Genomic DNA, 16765 nt, shown 5'->3' with positions numbered 1-16765 from the left:
GACAACAGAGCGGCCAGTAATATACAGTAAGAATACCCTGCCGGACGTCTTCCGACATCGGAGCTTTACAGCCTCCAATCAGAATGTCTTTAGATGTCAGACAGTGGACTGGAAAGGGTTAAAGATGCCTTGCTAAGCAATACACATATCCAAACCATAGTACAGCACTTTTTACAGGGGTTCGCCTACGGTAGGTGCCATAGGCTCTTTTCACATCTGTGTCGGAGGTACCATCAGGAGGCTCTCGCAAATTCCATCATAGTTGACATGAAGAATGGAACAGGCATCATTGTCCTTTCAATTAAAAATGTCGGACACCACAGCAGAACTTAATGAACGTCATTAAAATTCAATGGAGTCCATTGGGCACTGTTGGCGTCTGTCGTGCAAGAGATCCGGCACTGCTTCGTGGCTTCCAATCGTAACAGAAACCATGACATGTGAATAAAACCTTAGAGAATGGACAAGCACAACTGCGTTGTCTGCCTGATCACCCCAAGCATCACAGCTAGGACTGATAGCCACACTTGTAGTGGAGACCAATGCTGGAAGCCACAGTTGTAATCAAATTTATTCACACACACACCCCCCCCCCCCTTTGTAAATTAGGTCTACTTTCCAATTTTACAAACTTTCAGCTGTTTGCAAAATAACAATCAAACAAGAACAATTTAAATAGCTCAACACAACTGATGTAACGAGGGGTTTCTCTAAATTCAATTTAGAGATTTCAATTTCAATTTAAAACACAAGATGACACTTTTAACTACTTCACGACTCCCGAAGGTAAATTTCCTTCGCTGCTTGCTGGGCTCTGTGCAGCAGCAACAGAAATTTAGATTCTGCTTGCATGCCCCGGAGTTGCTGAAGCACCCGGAACAAGCTGTTACTCACAGCCTCTGGTTTGGGGGCAGTCCTCAGGACACGATTGGTTCAGGTTCCGATGATGCAATCGTAGTTACAGCCAGTTGTAGCGCTGGCCGGGAAAGTCTGCTGCAGTAATACTGTACGTATATTTTTTGTAGGTGGGATTTAGATAGTGTCGGTGACTGTATACTATAGGGTTAATATTTTTTCATTTACTAGAAATAAATTAAAGTTATTAATAAAGTTAATCAGTTGGTTATTACATCAATTAATTAATCGTTGATACTAATTATACAAATGGTCTCCTAAAGTGCTCAAAATAAAGAAAAACAAATGCAGATAGATTTCTGATAACATATTTGTGTAGTATATATGTACAGTTATGACCTACCGCTGTTCAAAATAGGAATATCCGACAATTTGTGTTTTAATTTTTCTCAATTTTCGTGCTTTTTAAAAAATAAATAGATGTAATTTCTATCGGTCTACCACTTATATAAAGTACAATATGCTCCGCCCCATCCCGCCCCTTGTCCACAGCTAGCAATGGGAGGAGGCGGGACGGGGAAGTGTTTAGCTCCACCCCCATCCCGCCCCTTGTCATTGCAATCAGCCGGAGGGGAGGAGAGCAGAGGGAGGGAGTTTAGTAGTCATTGCCTTCTCTGTCCGCTGTCATTGGCTCCCATAGGAGCCCATGCAGCGGCCAACGTATTCCGGACCAAAAGATAGTTCCAGGGACTATCTTTTGGGCCCGACGTAAAAACACCCTCTGCTATATTGGCCGGCCGAGCGCCTTTACGTCGTGGGAATACGGCTATGTGATCTGATGCATTGGAATCCAATGCATGCGCACACCGGAGCCGGTGGCGGGTGAGCGACGTTTCTTTGCGGGGCTCGCAGAGCCCCGCACAGAAATAGAACATGCTGTGAAATATCGCGCGGCCAAATCGCGGTCGTCTGCATAGGATTGCGTTTGTTAACGCAATCCTATGCAGGCTTCCAGCTGCGGAATTTCCGCTCGTGTGCAGGCGGCCTATATAGTTTATTGTTGTCAATTAACAAAGTGTAAAATGAATGAGCAAAAGGCCGCTTTCACATGGGCAACAAAATCGTGTGATTTTGCCGCGATGCGATACCACGAGAAGAGACACGGATGTGAGGCCCAGGCTTTCCAATGAGTTTCCTCATATTAGTGATGTTTTGTCGGAAGCTATCTTGCGAGCAAAAAAATGCCCCAATTTGCGTTTTTTTATTTTTTTTTTATAGCCCATGTTTCCCTATCGGGCCTTCGTTTTTGTCACGTCACAACGCACTAAATAGCCTTTTTTTTAGCTGCACTCCATAAGAAAAAAAAAAGGAATACTTGCCTAGCCTTCTGGATCCGGTCCTCCCGCTGCTCTCCAGAGCTCCATCACACATCCTGCAGTCCTCGGTCGCCCACAGAAGATCATTTCCTGGTTGTGGGATTCATAAATCCCGCCTCCAGGAAACGATGGCTCTGAATGGATCATCCAGCGCTACTCAGCCAATCAATGCAACAATCGATGAAACAATACGATGGCTGTGATTGGTTCTTCGGCTGCAGCTCAGCCAAACAACGCAGCACTAGTGGTCTGAACCAATCAACAGTCAGCGTGTTGTGGAGGTGGGATTTATGAATTGGCTGAGCCGCAGCATTGATTGGCCAATTAATAAATCTTGTCTCCACAAAGCGATGGCTGCGATTGGTTCTTCGGCTGCCATCACAGCCATCTCATTGGTTCATTGAGCGCTGGATTGATCTCCTGAACAGCACCGGATGAACCATTTAGAGCCATCGCTACCTGGAGGCATGATTTCTGAATCCTGCAACCAGGAAATGATGTTCTGTGGGCGAATGAGGACTGCAGGATGTGCAGTAAAGCTCCGGTGAGCAGCGGGAGGACCTGGACTGAGCCTGCTAGGTAAGCAGCATTCCTTTTTTTTTTTGGAATGCAGCTAGGGCTTATTTTTGGGGTAGGGCTTAACCTTCTCATGAGTTTATCGCTGGCAGCAGCGATGCGCAATTTTTCACAAGAAAACGCATCGCTGCCGCTATAAGATCGCGGGAACAAAGCTGCGATATCACCGCGATTGTGTAGCGGCTAGAGATGAGCGAACGTGTTCGTTTAGGATTATTACTCGATCGGGCATCGCTTTTTTCAAGTAACTGACTACTCGGGCGAAAAGATTCGGGGGGCGCCGGGGGGGGGGGGGGCGTGGTGGAGCGGGGGATAGCAGGGGGGAACAGGGTGGAGCTCCCCCCCCCCCCCCCCCACACACACACACTCCCCACCACAACCCCCGCTCACCCCCGGCGCCCCCCCGAATCATTTCGCCCAATTAGGCAGTTACTCGAAAAAAGCGATGCTCGATCGAGTAATTTCTCTAAACGAGCACGCTCGCTCATCTCTAGTAGCAGCAATATCACTGTCGCCCGTTTGAAAGAGACCAAAGGGAAATCTAGATCTATATTTGGTGTGACTTCCCTTTGCTAAACTTTTTCCGTGTCTGCCTAAACTTTTGCACAGTACTGTAAATTTGATGTTTTTCGCACTTTACGCAAGTCTCTATCCTCCTACACGGTAGACATTTGTAGGTAAGCGACGCACTGGGCCCCTTTAGTCATCATTGTTCCAGGTATGTTTCATAATGGATCTGAGCTCTAGCATTAGTTTACTCCAACTCCCATTGTGCATAATAAGAGCGGTGATTGTACCCCTCCGGATTATCATTCTGCTCTATTCCTAGCACTGTAAGTAGCTCTGTGGCAGCGGCAGGGACGGAGCGGAGCGGCGAGCCCGCTGTTATGTAATCATGGGATGACTCACGCCGGCTGCTGCAGACTGTTGCATCGGAGATGTTTATGTTGATGGTTTTATCTCATGGCGGCAGGTTGGACGCCACTCAATATTTTTATGCTTGACGCTGGAGATTACTGTTACAAGGCGGCTGTCTGATCCACAACTGAAGACTGACAGAGGATAGGGGTTTTTTTTTTCTTGCAGCGAGACATTTTAATTTACAACGTACTGCACTGCAGCGTTTCGCCTCCACAGTCCAGCCGTATCCCGCACGCTGCCGCCCTTTGATGATCCCATTCTGACTCCTTCTTCTCCCTTTATTTCCTTGCAGCTGCAGATTAAGCATGCAGTCACCGAAGCTGAAATTCAGAAGCTGAAAACAAAGGTAAGGCTGCAATTATTCATTCTCCTTCTTGTCGGCGCCGGCACCACGGAGGCAGGGGCTTGTTTGTTTGATGACATACAGTCAGCTGCGAAAAAAAAAGGGTAAATTGTGAGAACATTTTAATGGTTCGGAGCCGCAGGAATAAGCGGCCAGAACTGACATGTTGATGGCTACTGGTTATTTAAGGCTCTGAAAGCAGACAGCACATCCAGTCGCCGCAGACACCAGTTGCAGGCTAAATTAGGACTGGTAATTTATTCTTCAGAGTGGGCTTGAAGAATCTGTCAACATCTAAAATTATAAAATCAATCAAATAGAAGTCCTTAAGATACTTCCATTTGGAATTTTTAGATCGCATTCATGATGTTGTCTTTCAAGATGATATGCGGACATGACTGCATTGGGAAGCTAAAGGGGATGTCCAGACATGGCCGTGCCTTAGAGAAGGAGGTGTCCAGTTGGGACAACCCCTTTTAAAGAGACTCTGTCAACTACATTTAGTTCTATAAGCTAAGCTCATGGGCTGAAAGTAGGTGACCTGCTGAGTCCGGGGTTGAAAGTGTTATACTTACCCTTCACCGTGGATCCCCTGGTGTGAGCGCTGAAAGATGCCGCTCAATGCATTGAACGGAGCTTTTAGAATGGACAAACTACTTAGTGAGCCGCTCAATGCATCTCCCACCACCCACATGGGCTTTCCTTAGGTCCGGACTTGATTGATAGTAAGCAGTAGGGACTGCCCGCTTGACACATTGATAGCGCCGGGAGCCTGACATTCATAAGAGTCCACCTGGTGAAGAAAGGGGAGTATAAAAAAATCTGAGATAACTTGCTGGTCGTGGTTGTTATTTTTTTACATGCCACAGTTAATTCTAGCAGTAGCATTTAAATCCCCCGATCGGTGTTTGGGGATCCCGAATGCCCCCTTTGTGATAAGATCGCGAGGTGCCATGGTCGTGGCAGCCTAGAGCATTCTGTTGTGCCCGTAGCATTTCGTGATAGGCTGCCCGTTGGAATGCAGGATATTACAATACGATGGCATTGCATTCTACTGTATGGGAGATCAAACAATTAAAAGTTCACGTTCCCTTAGGGTGCCTACCTACTAGCGTTTTTTTTCCTTGCGCTGCGAGAGCGAGTGAAAACACACACCTCGCGGCGCAAAGAAAGCACAGCTGTGGCAGAAGTCCAGGATGCTATCCCATTTCTTTCAATGGGGTCGGCGCTGCTGTGGCTCCATTGAAAGCAGTGGGTTGCAGGCAACCCCCGCAGCAATGATTTTCAGGGAAGCTGCCTGTGATTGGCTGGGCGCTGCCTGTGATTGGCTGAGCTCTCTGCCAATCAGCGCAGCCCTTTCAGGAGGCGGGGATTTTTAAATGATTTTTAAAGTGAAAAATTGCAAATGAGTATGAAACCATTGAAAATCATTGGTTTCGTAATCATCGCTCTCGCATCGCAGAGAAAAATATTGCTAGTGGTTAAAAGCTCTTAGGGGACTAAAAAAAAAAAAAAATCTGTGAAAAAAAGTTTTTTTAATATTAGGAAGAATAGTAAAAGTTAAAAAATACCCTTTCCCATATTTAAAATAAAAATAAAAAAAACTCCAAAAACATTTGGTATCACCGCGTCCATAAAATTCCGATCTATCAAAATAACGCATTATGTGTCCCAAATGGTGAAAAAAAATTAATACACAACGCCAGAACTGCGCATTTTTGGTCACCCTGTAGTTAAGAAAAAGTGATAAAGTCGTTTATACTCCAAAATGGTGTCCTGTAAAAAAAAAAAAAAAAAAAAGGCTTCACACAGCACCAAAAGTAAAACAGTAATGGTGGTCAGAACATTGCGATAGAATGTGTATATATATTTATATTTTTTTTGTTGTTGTTTTATTTTTAAAGAGATTTGTTTTTTAAAAGTAATACATAAAAAAAAAAAAAAAAAATTGGGTATTTTCATGATCGTAAAAAATAAAAATTACCTGAAAGCGCTGCGTAATAAGTTGGTGCTATACAAATAACAAGATTTATTTATTTATCGGACTGACCCACACAATGAAGATATGATGTCATTTTTGTTTCAGTTTGTACACCATAAAAACAATACCCCCCAAAGATGGGGAAATTGTGTTGTTTTTTTTTCTATTTCACTCCACTTCGAAATGTTTTCAGTACATTATATAGTATATTAAAAAGTAGCATTGAAAGATACAACTTGTCCTGCAGAGTACAAGCCCTCATGCAGCTACGTCCATCTTCAAATAAAAGCGTTAAGAATTTTTGAAAGTTGGGAGGAGAAAACAGAAATCGCAAAAAAAAAAGGTCTGCGTCCTTAAGAATGTGTGGATTATTGAGTGCCATACTAGAGGATTTCCTAACGTGACACCCACTAATGGCAGCCATAGGTGTAGTCCATTGACTTAGAAACTCATCTACTCCCGCTATTAACCCTTTGCAATCCAATTTTGGATTCAGGGTTTCCTAGGGGACTTTCTCTTTCTGCCATTATACAATGGTGCCATCTGCTGGCTAGAGCCAATAATGTGGTATCGGACATGCTGGAGAGGTCCCCCTGACAACAGAGCGGCCAGTAATATACAGTAAGAATACCCTGCCGGACATCTTCTGACATCAGAGCTGTACAGCCTTCAAATAGAATGTCTTCAGACGTCAGACAGTGGATTGGAAAGGGGTAAATCTTCTCCTATTTTAACCGGGGGAGTCCTGTAGCATGTGTAATACTGTGAGCCAGGAAACTCAGATGGGTAACACTATTGGGCCCTCCCAGATAGGAGAGGACAATTTAACTATACTTATTAAAGGTATTCAGGCCTGAAACGCGCTGTTCTCAGCTGTTTCCATCAGTGCTCTAGATTACGAATGGAGCAGTAATACATATGCTTGTCTGCCGCTCCATACGAACTCCCTGTTCTAGTGATCCATGAGTGTCCCTGGGGGTAGATTAATAATGCTTAAGGCCAGAAGACCTTTAATATAATGATTTTTCTCTGCTCTCCATCCAGCTGAAATCTGCAGAAAATGAGAAAGTGAGGTGGGAACTGGAGAAGACTCAACTGCAGCAAAACATCGAGGAGAACAAAGATAGGATGATGAAGCTGGAAAGTTATTGGATCGAGGCTCAGACCTTGTGTCATACTGTCAACGAGCACCTGAAGGAGACTCAGAGTCAGTACCAGGCCCTGGAGAAGAAGTACAATAAGGCCAAGAAGTTAATCAAGGATTTCCAACAAAAGTAAGATTTGTGAGAGTCCTCTTCCATATAACTTCCTCGACAATCTCCTGATGCTGTGGAGATGTCTAAGTAGACACGTTCGGCGGTCATTCACTAAAATCATTTTTGTAGTGTTCATGCAGTTGCATAAACTGGCCAGTAGAGTTCAGTATTCGCAAGAAGGTGAGTGGGGCAGTTGAAAGAGAAAAAAATTAAGCCGGTTTGCAAAGTTGCATTATTTTTGCTTAAATTAGATGAATTGGAGTATTAAAAAAACTAGTTACAAAAGTGAAGATCCTGTAAGGTACATGATACTTTATACTCCTCATATTGACTGCAAGCTGCAACATTTTTGTAGCCTCTTAATTAGAGATGAGCGAGCACTCTCGGATAAAGATCTCTCTCTTCCCCCCCACTCACCCCCGAGCCTGCTCGGACCAGTAAGCAGTTACTCAAGAAGAGCGATGCTCGCTCGAGTAATTGCTTTATCCGAGCGTGGTTGCTCATCTCTACTCTTAATACATAATTGTGTGTATAGCCGGTGCTGTGCCATGATGCGTTATGCATTGAGAGATGGAGCATGGACACCAGGCTTTGTACAGGACCTTTATCGATAATTTGACTGATTGCAAGTAGCTGCAGTACCACCAGAGTTTGGGAAGCTGCTTTGGATGTGAATAGAGTGTAAACATTTTGTATCTTTTAAGGGATCTTCCAGAGAAATACTGTACTATTGATGTCCTATCCTCAGCTGCTGCTCCGACCCCTGTGTAGTGGACGGCGCTTGTAACTGCAAGTACAGCTGTCATTGATTTTAATGAGCTACATTAGCCACTACACAGGGCTCAGAACAGCAGCTTCCACTCCGCACGCCTGTGTGTATCAGCAGTGACAGTGGGTTCCCGAATGGCGGACCCCAACCAATAAATCATCGATGACCTATCCCTGGAAAACCCCTTTAAGATCATTACAGGATACCTAAAACTATACTAGTTACACTTATGACTGTTGAGCCAAATTACACATGTCTAGCGGCTGTGATATCAGATACATTCTGGTTAATGGTTTTCATTCAGTGAAATGAAGCATTTTTTGTTTTTTCTATATTCCAGGGAGGTTGACTTCATGAAACGCCAAGAAGTCGAGAAGAAGAAAATCGAAGACATGGAAAAAGTTCATCTTGCAGAAGTTCAAAACTTACAGTCACGTGTGAGTAACATGACTGATGCCCCGACAGGTTTGTTAGTAAGGGAGGGTTACTCCGAAGAACGTTTTTCCAATACATTTCACTCACTTCCTCTCCTGTCATTCTAGATCAGGGACCTGGAAGCGGAGGTGTTTCGGCTTCTCAAGCAAAACGGCAGCCAAGTGAACAATAACAACAACATTTTTGAAAGTAGGACATGTCTCGGCGATGACTCAAGCGGGGTTTCGGCCGAGGATTTGGGTGAAAAGCAAGAGCCGAGCTTGGATGGCTTGAAGGAAGGTTTGTTGAAACATTGAAAATCTTGAGTTGAGAAACAAAAAAACTAAAAAAAAACTAACAAAAAAACTAAACAAAATGACCCTCCTGGCAATATGCATAATGCATGTAATGAGCACTGTGCTACAGCCAGCCGCTCGTAACATTTCTCTGAAATCAGAATGCAGTGTTACAATGTATCAGTGTCATTGCTGGATGCTTCTTTGTATGGTTCTACACCGGCTCCATCTCTCTCTATATGTTTTCTTTGTCGAGATCGAGTTGTCTAAACGTTTATTACAAAAGCAAACTAAAAAAACATACAAAACAACGGAACGGAAGTGGGGGAAGGGTAATAATATATACATATATATATATATATAGATATGTTTTGTGTTCTGTCTTCGATTGTACATCCAATAAACCGAAAATATCAACGAGCGATTCAGGGTTGGACCACCTAAGTGTGATTCATTTTGACATTTTTGAAAACCTAAGGAGTCAGAATTGATTGAAGCAATACATGATTCATATAAGGTTGCGAAATAAGATGGTAGATCATGCTTAAGGAAAGCAAATAGAATATTGGACAGATAATGCTTATAATTACCCCTAATGAGACAATTAAACGCAAGGATAAAAAAAAAATGTCAAAAGTTCAGCTTTGCCCATTATTATAGAAAATGACTTTTCTCAGATGCCATAGACATGTGGTTGGCATTAAAATCGGAAGGCTATGGAGTGTTTTAGATATCGGTGCACAGTAGTATGACCAGTTGGTGACCATAGTTATCATCTCTGACCTGACAGTAGGACATGGCAGAAGTTCCTACGTTCCGCACATGTCATGCATGTGTGCATTGACCCATAGAGTGACCCCCTAGAATATAATGTGGAGTTTTCCTTCATCTCCAGAAGTTTCCTGGTGGACACCATCTATTCAGTTTATGTAGGGAAATCTCATTTTAGGAATGGTAAGAGTAAGGATGACCGTATACAGCATGATCATAATTAAACTTAAGCTGTTCAGAAGTCTTTAGCGAAAAAAAAACATGGGGCAGAACCCAATAAGAGTTGTTGTGTGTACTCAGTGGGGTATGGGGTTTTCTCAAAGTAAGAAAAAAATAGTACCAAACGTTGCCACCAGGAGAAGATGTGCTGCAGTACATGAATGGTATGGCATATATAATGCAGCTGGTGAAAGGGTCATGTCAATCATTTATTCAGATGGGTGCAGTACGGCTGCAGTGCTATGACTCTCACATTGCTTAAAGGTGCCTTGCTGATTTAACTTTATTATCAGTGAGGTTGTAACAAATTCATCACAAATATGAAAGGAGCACATGGATATCTATAGGAACATGTACAAGGAGTACACCTGTGGGGTACTATAAGGCTCTGTCTTAGGCCCAGTGTTGTCTAACATTTTTATAAATGATCTGGAGAAGGCAATTGAGGGGAAACTGATCAAATCTGCCAAAGACATAAAGCTAGGAGGGATAGCTAACGAGAGAGAGAGAGAGAGAGAGAGAGAGGTAGCTAACGAGAGAGAGAGAGAGTATTCAAAAAGATCTAGGGCAAGGAAAATGAAAAATGTACATACAGAATGGGACGAATCTGGCTAAACAGCAGCACATGTGAAAAAGACTTGGGTATAGTAATAGCTCACAGTCAACATGACTGAACATGAGTCAACAATGTGATGCAGCAGCAAAAGAGGCAAGCACAAATCTGGGATGTATTAAGAGAAGCATAGAGTCTAGATCACGTAAGGTCATTATCCCCCTCTACTCTTCCTTAGTCAGACCTCATCTGGAATACTGTGTCCAGTTCTGAGCACTCCACTTTAAAAAAGACATAGACAAACTGGAGCAAGTTCAGAGAAGAGCTACAAGGATGGTAAGCGGTCTGCAAATCAAGTCCTATGAGGAATGGTTAAAGGATCTGGGAATGTTTAGCTTGCAAAAAAGAAGGCAGAGAGGAGACTTAATAGCGGACTACAAATATCTGAAGGGTTGTCCCTGTGCAGAGGGATCAGCCCTATTCTTATTTGTACAAGGAAAGATTAGAAGCAATGGGATGAAACTGAAAGGGAGGAGACACAAATTAGATATTAGAAAAAACCTTCTGACAGTGAGGGGGATCAATGAGTGGAACAGGTTACCACGGGAGGTGGTGAGTTCTCCTTCAATGGAAGTGTTCAAACAGAGGTTGGACAGATATCTGTCTGGGATGATTTAGTGAATCCTGTACTGAGCAGGGGGTTGGACCCGATGACCCTGGACGTCCCTACTAATTCCACAATTCTATAGGAACATGTACAAGGAGTGCACATTGACAATGATCTATATCTATAGGTTTTACCAACATAACAAATCACTAAGCCATCATACAGAAAACATAATCTGGTCCTAAACCACAGTAGATGGTTCTCAGCCATTAGTTGTAATGTACTCTTAGGATACTTTTACACGGACAAACTTTTGGCCGAAAAATATATCAAACAAGATCTTTCCAGCGATAGTCATCCCATGAAAAAGTGTGAGCCGCCAGGGTACTGAGCGAGAAATCACTCATTAGCTGGTATGCATTTGATTTCAACTCACTGAAACAAAACTAATTTTTGAACTACTGCCTGTTCATTGGTAATGGAGGTAGACGGCCTTATGTGAACTTTGGCGCGCTCCGCCTCCATTTACTGAATGACTATCACTCCTGTGTGAAAGCACAGAAGCGTTAGTCACTGGGACGACTGTTTCTGCCTAACAGTTGTCCCATGTAAAAGTACCCTTATATCTTACACCTCAATAGCACCATATATTACCCTGGTGGCAACATTTGGAACTATTTTTTTTCTATTTTAAATCTAAACCCCATACCCCACTGAGTATACACACCAACTTTTATAGGGTTTTGCCCCATAGTATTTTTTTTACTAGAGACCTCTGACCACCTCTAGTTTAATTATGATCGCCCTGTACTTCTAGGACAGATATCTAGAGTTTTCAGTTAAAGCCCTTTACCATGATAAACCCATCCAATGTACATCGTCCTAGCGTTTTCTCCTGGGGGGTACATTGGGATACTGTTGCAGTCCTGACTTCCTTAATGGGAACGTAGAGCCAAAATATTCTTCTGATCTATAATAGATGTTGAAGAATTTCATTGATGTCTGTGAACTAGATTCTGATTGTTCTTTGGTTTGGGGTTGGCATTGACTACCAGTGATTATGAAGGTATGGAAGTCTACAAACTTATAATCTGTAAAGGTCCACCTCATGGACTCCATTAGTCTACTGATGTCTCTGTGAGATAGAAGAAGAAGATCCAGTTTAGTTGGATTTCCCTTTTAAAATCTGGCCATGTAAGGAAGCAGCCAACAAGTGCTTCCAGTAGATTTCAGAGAAGTCAAACTGCTGATCTGTTGGGATCTGGAAGGTGATCAGTGGTATACACGGCTGTCTTTGGCCCCTTTAAGAGAATAAATAAGAATTGGTCCCGCACTTGGTTACAAAAAATTGGAAATGGAGAACAGAATTTTTGTCTTTTGCTGTGTTCTTTAGTTGATGTCACCGTTGATTTGTCCTGCCCTAACCGAGTTGTATAAGGGAAAAATTTCTTTGCATTCTATAAAAAAAACAGTAGATCTGTGTCTTACAGATGGGGCTTGCATTAACTTGAGGGGCATAACGTGTTAACCCGACAGGATAAATCGGTATAGGGTGCTTAATAGAGACATGATAGCGCTTTACTGGCTTTCCTCAATAGAGAAAAACAATTCGCAAGATGTAATGTCCCACTTACAACAGCAGGTGGTGCACAGTGCCCCAGTGTCCCTCGGTGTCACCAACTGTGAGCTAGAGAAGGAGAGCAGCAGTGCTGTGACAGCTAACCAGGTACAAGCACCATAAACTAAGTTATGGTGGTCATACGACAGGTTCCCTGGTGTCCTGGGAGGTATTTCTTATATTTACCCGACTCTCCTATCCAGCCCTATCAACCTTGAAAGTCATCGCGAGCCATGCAATCAAAACACTGGCTGCATGTTGTGTGCGCAGTACACACTCCCATTGATTGCTATGGAAGTGTGCACGCATCAGCGGTCTACCTGCATGGTCCATGCTGACTCTTGGGGGTGACTGTGCTAAATCGGAGAGCCGGGTAAGTATAGGAAATACCTCTCCAGACTGCAGAGAACCTGCAATATGAGCATCATAACTTAGTTTATGGTGTTCATATCTGGTGACAGTTTCCCTTGTAATTTTTTTTTAATTTTACTAGTAATTTACTCATTGTCAAATGAACAACTCTGTGTCCAAACACCGAATGAAGCAGCTCTTTCTATCTCACTCACAGCAGGAAATCTCAGCACACTCTGAAGCACCAAGCAGCAGCTAAGGCCTACACCCCAGCACCCTCAGGTTCCTTACCAACTCAAGCAAACTGAAGAAGCTGACACCAGCTAACATAGCATTTTAACTATTGTAATTATCACATATGTATCATACAAATCTGGAGTTTATAGCGCCAGAGCCGATGAATATTCATCGGCCTTGTATGACATAGCATATAGTAAAATGACTTTAGTAGAGTGCTTCTAAAGTGCCAGGAGGTTGTACTGAATTAAGACTTCTTATTTCCCCTACAGCCGGTGTTATATGCAATAAATGGGCCCATTTGGGGGACGGGCATGCCACATTCACCTAAAAATGAGAAAAGGTTTACCAGTTTCAACCTATTATGTTAAAAAAAATAATAATAATATTTCTGTTATTGCTTGAAAGTGAGATTTAATGACTTAAGCTCAAAATTCAAGAAAACTAAAGTTCCCATCCCAATGACACTTAGGATACCTTGATTTTCATATTTCTGTGGGAAGTGGTAAAAAAAAATAAAAAAAAAATTTAATTTTACATTTCCTGTTTAACCACAAAAACTGTGATGTCATACCAAATGTACAAAAATGTTTGACCGTTACGCCATAAACCCTGTTCCGTGTTTCGTTTGCCATATTTTGAAATCATGTCTTAAGGTGGTCAGTCAGAGGGGCGTTCACTTTTGCAATAAAGATATTAAAAAATATATATGTTGATAAGGCTCTTTGATTCCATTTTGAATCAAGTAGTCATGCCCATTCCACAATGAAGATGAAAGAGGAATGAGTGAATTCATTTTCATTCATCGGGGCTAAGTCATTGAGATCATGGACATATTTTTTTTGAGCCATTTCGCAACTTTTTTTTTTTTTTTTTTTTACATTTTAGTTTTATCAGTTTCACCTTTTATTACAATTGATACAGTATCTGAAAGAATGTCATTCGGTCACTCAGCACATTTTCACTTTACCTGCATACAATGGAAGCAGCCATTCTGTTGGCCAAATGCAAGATTCACTAGAATCCAACTGTTGATGGATTGGAAGGATTGAAGGCAAACTTTCTCTTTATTTAAAGGGTATGTAGACTTTTGCAAGAATTTATATATTGCACCAACCTACCCAAAATCCAAAAAATAAATGCTAGTGTGCAAGTTGTCAGAAAATACCTTCTTGTTTAAATGACTTTATGTTACACATACATTTTACACGTTTTTGGTGTTTTATCTAATTTTCCAGATCACTATCTATATATTTTTCTTTAAATCCTGCAGTTTTCACACTGACCGCTGAGTCTCATTGTTATGCATACATCGGGACTGCTGGAGCCAACTTCTCTCACCTCCTCTGGTGGCAGACATTGCTTTCCCCTCCAGAAATAAGCAACGTGGATGTCAGCATTCCAAGGTGCAACATTTATTTCAGTTCAGACATACACAAGGAAACATTTTTGGACAGTGATTGAGCCTTTTTGAAGCAGGTGCAGCATGAAGGGTCATTGGCTAGCACAGTTGCCTTGCAGCACTAGGGTCCTGGATTCAAATTCAACCAAGGGCAACATCTTCATGGGCTTGAAAAAGGCTGAATTGCTGGACTGAAACTTTGCCCTGTGTGTTTGACATAAAGTTTGCACATAGGAATGCTGAAATCCACATTGCTTATTTCTGTGGACTTGATTCATGGATGAAATTGGTCCTAATCATCCAGGACAGTCTGCTGCATTTCTTTAGTTTGGGATGTCATGTTATCAACCCATTTCTGCATTGCATCCCCCTCTGTCACAGGCTATCTCTCACTGTTGGCCAAAGATTGTGTGACGCACGGTTTGCCCCCTTATGGGCCAGCTTTCTCATGCTCGGTCAATCTTGACAAATTTTACTCTATTTTAGGCCCCCTCTCCCACTGGAGGGTACCTGAGCAGCTAGTCCCTCTAGTGTGTGAAGGTGTTATTTGCCCGGATTGCTTTCCTGGTTTTTGATCTGTCTCTGCTCCATTAAGCTTTCCCATCTTCTCCACTCCTGACCTTGGCTTGTTTATTCATCATGCTTACTCTGTCTGCTGCCTGCCCCGACCTTTGGCCCAATTCATCGTTTCGAAAGAATTCCACTTGTCCCCTGTCCTGACCTCAGCTCTGTTCTACCACCACATCTTTTGTTTGCTCCTCTGATACTGTGTAACAGTAACTCTGACCACTTTGCATCAGCTGCCATGTAATGGAGACTACTTTTGGGGGTAATGGTCTAGGGTTCCCTGCAGTGTCGACCCGATCCCAATTGGTGGGGTGAAAGGGTGAAGACCAGGAGGTCCCAGTGCTTCCCTGGATCTAGCGCTAAGCCAAATCAGTTTTGTGGAATAGCAAGTCAAAATGCACTCTTCTGACACTCCTAATAGGCTGACGCTTCTAGTTCTGTAGAGATCACTGCTCAGCAGTAATCGTATTTTCCTCACAGGCAAGAGTTTAATGAAAAGTAATACCGCTATTATAGGATCCGTCATTGACAGGTGATAAGTCACAGCTCACCTCCAACCCTCCTGCACAGTGACATTTACATAGGTCAGAGAGCATGCCCTTAATACTCCAATAGAATTTAGTGTAAGAGATTCTGTCATCAACTTTGACTTGGAGCCTTTCCCTGCCCGTAGCATGCAGATTGCTCTCTCCCTATACACAAAGGGGGAGTGCGCTGTCAATCTGCATGATGTGGGAGGGGAAAAGATGTCACGGCCCGCCTCCATGACAGGGGAATCAGCTCTGAGGCAAACTTAATGAACCTGGTGACAGAATCCCTTTAAATTTCTGCTAAGTCTGTTATTAGAAGTCCAGTGGGCAGTTTTGCTTAATGATTCACAACTGTGTGTATGCATAGTCACACAGGGACCGCCCACTGAACTCAGAAGGCCAGAGATATCAGGGGTTTAAATAAATCAATTTCAACTTAGAATGAAAATTTTTTCAGAAAACTATATAATAGATACATCCTGCTACTTACACATATTCAACTTGGCGGGTCCTCGTATTGGTGATTTTCAAGTCTACTGTTCTGCTTTTGCACAGGCTATATCCCTTTAAGGGTGTATTCACACAGTGCAACGTAGGTCAGTGAAAAACTGACTATTTTACCTGCAATTTTCATGCGTGTATGATGTCTTTTTGTGATAAAAGGACACAATTTTACATCAGATTTACATCCATTTTTCACGCGCGTGAAAAAAATCACAGGTGGTCCCAGTAGGAAATTCCTGTAAGTGCCATCTGTTTTTGGAGCGATCCCATAAAAATAATGGATGATTCTTAAACAAATTCTTTGCTCAATATAAATGCTCCGCGCTGAGCAAGAAGACCGCGATACAGCGGTGAACTCTGCTTGTCTAAAGACTTTGCAGAGAGCGAACGACCTTAACTGTGACGTCAGCGCTTGTGCAGTCATGTAGACAACTGTCGTCCCGTCTAAATGGGACATAAGTCTTCAATGTTGGAGAGTCGACTTGTTATGTTATGTTATGTTATGTTGGTCACAAGCTATTCCTAGTCTGTACTTAAAGGGGCTGTATGGGATTAGAAATTGGAAGATATAACGCACAGCCCAAAACAGCATTCCCTTTGTATATGGGCTGTGCGTTAT

At 42.7% G+C, this 16765-nt stretch overlaps 1 protein-coding gene across 1 annotated transcript in view; it reads left to right on the top strand.

The window, feature by feature from the left end:
- PPP1R9A (protein phosphatase 1 regulatory subunit 9A) overlaps positions 1 to 16765 on the top strand; it is a 208760-nt gene that overhangs the window by 155278 nt on the left and 36717 nt on the right. Inside the window, exons 8-11 of the mRNA XM_066584810.1 lie at positions 4021 to 4074; positions 7097 to 7326; positions 8418 to 8514; positions 8620 to 8791. Coding sequence (XP_066440907.1) covers positions 4021 to 4074; positions 7097 to 7326; positions 8418 to 8514; positions 8620 to 8791 — 553 coding nt within the window. The remainder of the gene's footprint in view (positions 1 to 4020; positions 4075 to 7096; positions 7327 to 8417; positions 8515 to 8619; positions 8792 to 16765) is intronic.

Source organism: Eleutherodactylus coqui, chromosome 12, assembly GCF_035609145.1.
Source record: "Eleutherodactylus coqui strain aEleCoq1 chromosome 12, aEleCoq1.hap1, whole genome shotgun sequence".
NCBI classification, from domain to species: domain Eukaryota; kingdom Metazoa; phylum Chordata; class Amphibia; order Anura; family Eleutherodactylidae; genus Eleutherodactylus; species Eleutherodactylus coqui.
The sequence above is the reverse complement of the archived record's forward strand: the minus strand, read 5'-3'. Positions and strand labels throughout refer to the sequence as shown.